The sequence below is a fragment of the Sceloporus occidentalis genome, unplaced genomic scaffold, assembly GCF_023333645.1.
Source record: "Sceloporus occidentalis isolate IW3139 unplaced genomic scaffold, rSceOcc1.0.p SCAF_36, whole genome shotgun sequence".
Classification (NCBI taxonomy): Eukaryota; Metazoa; Chordata; class Lepidosauria; order Squamata; family Phrynosomatidae; genus Sceloporus; species Sceloporus occidentalis.
The window spans coordinates 7,869,466-7,877,009 of NW_028317016.1; the positions used below are offsets into that span (position 1 = coordinate 7,869,466).

A 7,544-nucleotide genomic window follows, 5' to 3' on the forward strand; every position below is an offset into this window, starting at 1 on the left:
GTAACGTGTCCCCAGTGGCCCTGTTGAATACACTGTATATATGAATAAACAGAGCATAAGAAACTGCATCAAAACACTTTGTTTTAGGACCACTTTAACAATTAAATAAGGGTGACTTATTGAGAACATACTGGTGGTTGAAATGCTCAGATCGCCTCATATATGCCTTAAATCAGAAGGCAACATGCTCAAACAATTTTGATCCTATTCATCATCCTATACCCATTTTGTTCAACTTTTTTGAAAATACCTTGCCTTCTTTCCATTTATACCCATTCTGCAGGTATAGAATCCTGACTTTGGGGGTTCTTGGATAAAAAAAAATAAATCTATATATGTTCAACACTATGTATTTGGGATGACTATGATAATTTTCAATTCCTCTTGTGTGTTTCATTACCTACAGCTCCTGAGATGTTCTATCCAAGAACACAGATATGCTACTCATTTTCTGTTGACTGGTGGTCTTTAGGAGTCACTGCATATGAACTTCTAAGGGGCAGGGTATGTTACATAATGTTAAATATGTTTAATACATACTGAATGCGTTGGCAAGGACCAGTCAACTGCTTTATTGTGGGAGATAAAATACAAATGTTAGAATGCTGTAATTTATTTATCATTTGTCATGTTATAAATTATAGCAGACATGCAATAACTTTACTTTAGAAAAAACAGTGATAAAAAACTCATTGTATAAAATGTATAATTAGTAAAGATCCATTTGTGTCGCTGCAGATAGCATCATTAGTGTTTTCCAGCAAACAAATTCCTTTTAGATTAAGAAATGAAGCCCCCTTATTGTGTTAGCAATATGAAGAGTTATGAGCTGTCTATACAATATACTCTATAACAAACAGTATTGTTACAAGAGCAAACATCTGCTAAAAATGCAGCGTTATTGATCCCCATGTCCTTAGATTGAATTAATAACATTACAACAATATACATCAAAAAGAATAGTAAGGACAAAGCAACCATATCTAAAGTAATAATGACTCCTGATTTTAAGCGTAGCTTTACCTACCTATTAAAAAAAAAATATGAGGGCAGATGAGCTGTTTCATGCTGCTTATGTAATATTTAATTATATATATATATATATACATACATACATACATACATACATACAATTATATATAATAATCTATAACAATAATAATAATAGTTAATATAAGAGATTGCCTTTGATAAATAAGTTCTAGTTTACCCTCCCTGACATGGGTCACAATATTTATGGAGAGCATCTTAAAGAATGATATCACTAGAGTGATTAAAAATGTAAGGAAACCAAAACGTTAGAAGAAGAAACATTCAAAAGCTTCATATTATGGTAAACATGGTAGATTGAGAGATAGGTAACTATATGCAAACATTAAATGCATTAGTATCACTACCTTTGAACGCAATGTTCACTTTTTGATACACTCTTTGCAGTTTTAACAAGTTTTACAGAAAAATAAGTGTAATGTTTAAATTTGTTTAATCACGCTAAAACAGAAAAGAGATACATTACATATTTTCTTTTGTATCTTGCATTGCCAGAGACCATTTCACATCCACTCAAGTACATCAGCCACGGACATAGTCTACGTGTTCCACACAGCCACAGTTACCTACCCTCCTGCCTGGTCGAAAGAAATAATAACGCTGCTGCACAAAGTAAGCTATATTATTTATTTTAAATCCCCAAAAAATCTATTAAACAAAATCAGTTTTTAACAAGATTTTAACTTTGTGTTTTGGGGCTTTTGGATTTTCATTATTAAGTTGCAATAAGTATGTTTAAAAAGAAGGATTAAATCATTAGTGATACTTCATATAACTCATTAATTAATGTGGCTATAACTAATATTTTTGATCTTTGGGTTTTTTGATCTTTAGCATATCAAATCTATTACTACAACCACACAATGACCACCTATTTCTAGATTTACAGAAAAAAAAGTCTTTCCAGCTGATTATTTTCTGGTTATTTTTTTTTCAATGTCCCTTTCACTCCTCTGTAATTCACACAATCATAAAACGGATTATTTAGCACAATTACAATAATTAGGGAGCGTGGGGAATTTACAAGCTCTGTCTATCTGCGTATCATCTTTTTCATCAAATATTTGAATCATTCATGTACCCTACAAAACACAATATTTCCCAAAGACAACTAGAAACAAATCAAGAACGTATTTATCTTTAGTGGAATTGCTAAAAGATAGCCAGAACATTTCCACTTAATTTACAATTGGCACGCGGTTGTGATTTTTTGCAATTTTCTGAGAAATCTTTATAAATGGATTTATGTCGACAAGCAAGGTGCACTGAAAATACTTTCTATGTATAATTATATGCTGTTATCATAACCAGTTTAATACTATAATAAATTAATATACAGTAGACTGCTCCTAGTTATAGAACAGCCCCCTAAAATTGAAAATAAAAATATAATATAACTTTTGTCTGTTGATATAGCAGTCCACCCAGTTTTTGGGTTTTTTATTTATTTTTGTTTCTTACATCAAAACTATTCTTTACAATAAACTTTTGGAATACCCAGCTACAGTGTGTGCTCTATACATGAGTGCTTTGACTGCTTGGGTGAAAAGGGATCAAGTTGAGTAGCACTCACATTTATTTGGGCCTACGTTTGGAGTTATTCTGTCTCTTTGCTTTGTCAAGAACATTTCTAGTATCGCTAAGAGGACAGAATAGTTATGTTTGACTGGAAAAAAAATACTAGACTATAAAAAACTGACAAGGAGCATCACAAACCGATTAACCGTAAGGGATGTTGGTTAGCAGTTACTTTGAATGCCAGGTCAAGAAACCAAAGTAAAGCCCTGTGCGAATGCCCAGTAACCACCTATCTTTCTACTACTACAGTCTGTATTACGCTTTTTTCTTTTCTCAAACTGTCAGGATAGAGACAACTAGGTTATAAGTCTGATCCAAACAAAGGAGAATCCACTTATTGCTTAATACCATACAGCCACTTGAGAAACAGCGCCGTCTGTCACTTCTAGTTGCTTCTTGAATTCCTTAAACTCATCAATTTTTAAATGAAATGCTACTTTCACAAGAGGTTCTACAATAGACAAGCGTTTGCAATATTGGACAGTAACCTGGCCAAAAAGCCGTCAGTGCTAACACTCGTCTGCCTTCACATAGATGAGCTAATTTCACATGTGTATAAAATGTGTCGTTGAATTCATCTTTGAAACATCCAAATGGTTGACAAGTCCCTGGAACAAAATGTACTTCTTTTTGGTGTTTTGCTGCAGCTGCTGGATAGGAATCCAGAAGAGCGATTGTCGTGCCTGGCGGATATAAAAGAAATCCCGTGTTTATCTGATATAAATTGGGATGCTGTTCTGCACAAGAAGCAGCTTCCAGAATTTACCCCAACGGTAATTTTTTCTTGTTTGTTGAGGCCAAAAAAATGTATAGTTTTTCTTTTATTATTATTATTATTATTATTATTATTATTATTATTATTATTATTATTATTATTATTATTAACACCTTTAGCTTTGAACACTCTTTGGGCTCCAAATCGATCTTTCTTTCCTCCCCTGGTATCCCTCTTTTGGAAGAACTCCATGTTTTCTTAGTATGGTATAGTGTTCTACAGCCCAAGGAGTCACGTTAAGGTGAAACACAACAGCTGAGATCTACTGTTTGAGGACATTTAGAGATGGGGTGCATGCTTTATACAAGTACAAAATAGCATGACTTCCAAGTATATATTACGCCATTACATCTGGTGGTCTATATGTAGAGTATATAGAATGGTATAATTGTCCATATGAACAGCAGGAGGCAGAAATATTGAGTAGCCTGAAGTAGAGCGTGTGGCCGGTAATGTACACCCAGCATTTTGCAAAATATCATGGGAGTTGTAGTTCGACAACAGCTGGAAACCTATCATGTATGCTATTATATCCCTGATTTAGTGTTACTATATTCTAAAACTCCTTCTTAAAAGTGAGTTGGTTCTATGGGTTCAGTCCAATCTATTTCTACAGAAAGGACGGCTAAACTGTGACCCAACATTTGAACTTGAAGAAATGATACTAGAATCCAAACCTTTACATAAGAAAAAGAAGAGGCTGGCAAAGAGGGTTAAGGACACTGGGAAAGGTTACTCTGCACTGGTAAGAAATGCTTTCAAATACATCCTGATACACTGGTATAAAATATTATCTTGTCTTGTAATCTTTAAGACACTGCCAGTATAGACCTATTTTTATGTTGTTTTCATGAATTTTCTCTTTCATATCCTGTCTACAAAGACACAATTGAACAGGCATCCTACAGGCTTTTTCATAGTCACATTAAACATTTGTTATATGGGTTTAGTACATAATCCATTTATATTTTTGCTAATTTCTTTATGATAATCAAGTCGATCTAAATAGGGATGTTTTTTCGATTTATTTTTTTTTATTTATTTATTTATTTATTTTTTTTTTTATATTCTGTTGTGCATTTTTGATTAAGTACTAATCTTAGGTAATTATTGCGACTATGTTCTAGATTTAGAAGTCGCTCACATTAAAATTAATTATACCTGAGCTGAAGATGATTATGATTATCTAAAAGGCACAAAAGTTGGAAAACAGCAGACAGGGAAAAAGGGGAAAGTAATTCATTAATTTTTAGGATTAGCCTATTTTTTAATGTTCAGACATGACTACAGGATAGGCACTGGTCATTGTGGGGTAACAGACAAAACATGAAATTAATTAATACAATATTTACTACTCAGTAATGATAAATAGGTGTTCCAATTTTAGGAGCGTGGATAATGTAGCCACCTCAGAGCTCTCAGGAGGAACATATTAGTTTTATTTGCTCCATAATATCACCGGACATAAATGAGTACCAGTTTACACAACTATTATGAACCCCACAATTTTGTGTTACACCACTGTGCTAGATTACTTGATCACCTGAGTATATATATATATATATATATACAGGCCCGGACTGGCCATCGGGCACACCGGGCATTTTCCCGGTGGGCCGGGCGGCCCAGGGCCGGATTGACGTAGGGGCTGATGGAGCTCCAGGCACCTACCTTAAAATAGGCTCAGTCAGGACCGGACTGACTGGGCCTATCCGGCCGCATTAACGCAGGGCATAAGGGGCTGCGACCGTGTCCGCCTCTCTATGAGGCCGAGAAGCCCCCACCAGGGCCGGCCTTAGGGGTGCGTGTCTGCACAGGGCTTAAATTAAAACATCGGGGGGTTTTTTTGTTTACTTTATTTAACATCCTTCATGTTAAATAAAGTTTGTTTAACTTTATTTAACATGGAGGATGTTAAATAAAGTTAACCCCCCCCCCAATGTTTTAATTTAAGCCCTGTGCGGCCGCGCACCCCTAAGGCCGGCCCTGGTGGGGGCTGCCCGGCCTCCTAGAGTGGCGGACATGGTCGCAGTTGCTGCTTACTCCGGCAACAAGGTAAGTAGGGTAAGGGAGGGGGTGCAGTGAGAGGGGTTAGATAGAAAGGGGTAGATAGAGGGGATAGATAGTGATAGGGGGTACATATTGAGAAATGGGGAAGGGGGTACATAGTGATAAGGGGGAACATAGTTAGAAGGGGCAGATAAGAAGGGGATGGGGAGAGGGGGTAGTGTGAATGCGTACAAGAATGAATGAATAAATGTGTGGATGAATTGTGTGAATGCGTATGAGAATTAATGAATTCATGTGTGGATAAATTGCTTGAATGATTTGTGAGACTGCATTAATGAGTATGTGTTATTAATTTGTGTGAATGAGTAAGTGTTTGTGTCTATCATGAATGTTTAAGTGATTTGGGGAAATGCAAAGATGGTACATGAAGGGTGGGCTTTAAAAATAAATAAATAAAAATGGGCTGCTCAGTCTTAAATGCCAGGGCCTATTTTTTGTCCCAGTCCGGGCCTGTATATATATATATATATATATATATATATATAATATATATATATATATATATATATATATATATATTACATTAAGTTTATAAATATTTAAACTTCATGAAATCTAACAGCATTTTTTGCCAAGTGAGTAAAACGCCTGATTCTAGTTTACAGGATCCATACACTGATGGATGGATGAATGGCTAAGAACATGTAAAAGTCCTGACAGATATGAAAACCACTTAGCTTAAGTGGTTTTTCATCTTGTACTCTATCAAAAACTGTAATTATATTATAAATATTCAGTAGAAATAAATCAATCACGGGCATTTATTGTAAAGTAAACCTGAGAGGGGCAGTTTTTGTGTATTAATCTTGTTTTTAGTAATATTATAATAAATAGTCAAAATAACCAACATATCATTTTTCATGCCACTAGTAATGTAACTAGTTTTTGGGGGGACTGTTGGCACCTGATTTGAGCAGTAGCATCGCTAGGGGTGGGAAAGGGGGCAGCAGGTGGGCAAAGGGGCAGCAGGAGGGCCTATAGCAGCTGCCCCTTGAGCCCACATATAGCTTTTTATAATTGCCCCCTACTTTTGTCCCTATTCCCCCATCTGCCCCATGACTATGATTGCTGGAGACGGCACTGGGATAGATTGATGCTTTTCTCCAGGTTATACCAATGATAGGATAATGCATGAAACGGATGGCCGTTTGTTTAACATCATACTAACTATATAGCTGTATTTCTTTCTATCTGGATTGGTTCATTCCCCCTCTGTTTTATTGAAGAATGCCAATTTGCAGAAACATTTGGACACAGTGGAGAGGGATTTTCTTGTCTTCAACAGGGAAAAGTACGTATAAACATCATTTTGACACCTATCCATTTGTTTTTAGTATTACTTTTTTTTGCAATGGGATAAGGATATACTTAGCAAACAACACTTGATTTATGTGTAAAAAAGACTGCTTGAATATAAAATGGCTAATTAGGCAGCAAAACAGAATATAGAGAATATTTCTAGTATTTGTATTAAAAGAAAACACATTTCAGTACCAGCTATCAATACAGAGCAACATGAAATGCTTAAGCCACTTGGGTCCAGTGCCATATGGCGTCACACGCTTACCTTTGTTAGTGCTTGTATGGCAGCATGCTGGACGAGCGATTCCAGATATGTAATTTATTGGCCACTGGCCTTAAAGTGCCAGGGTTGAATTTAATCCCCAGTCTGGCCCAACACATAGCAAACTAAATAATATGTCAACCAAATACATGAACACGCTGACAATATGCAATATAGTGATACTTTTTCAAACATAATGAAAATGAAGCCATTGAACTTGTGGCCCAAAATAAAGCAGCCCGTTGTTAATTATTGTCATGATGTATAACATTTTTTCTTTTGCAGGAGCAGACAAGATGTTAATGAGAACCTCACAGTGGATCAAACCAAAGAACAAGACGAGGATGGAAAAAACAATAACGTCCAGATCTCATAATCTCTACAATTCCAACCGATTCCAATGGAGCCATTGGGGTTAAGGACTGATTGCTCTAGAACAGACTTAACTAATACATAGCACTCTCTGTATATAATAGAGCTTTATGTTACTGCTTGCGGGAAAAAGTT

The 7,544-nt window shown here is 35.6% G+C and overlaps 1 protein-coding gene across 1 annotated transcript in view; it reads left to right on the forward strand.

The window, feature by feature from the left end:
- LOC149297908 (serine/threonine-protein kinase 32A-like) overlaps positions 1–7,413 on the forward strand; it is a 45,644-nt gene extending 38,231 nt beyond the window's left edge. Inside the window, exons 6-11 of the mRNA XM_089488085.1 lie at positions 407–504; positions 1,546–1,662; positions 3,276–3,401; positions 4,020–4,148; positions 6,700–6,764; positions 7,323–7,413. Coding sequence (XP_089344211.1) covers positions 407–504; positions 1,546–1,662; positions 3,276–3,401; positions 4,020–4,148; positions 6,700–6,764; positions 7,323–7,413 — 626 coding nt within the window. The remainder of the gene's footprint in view (positions 1–406; positions 505–1,545; positions 1,663–3,275; positions 3,402–4,019; positions 4,149–6,699; positions 6,765–7,322) is intronic.
- The last annotated feature ends 131 nt before the right edge of the window (positions 7,414–7,544 follow it).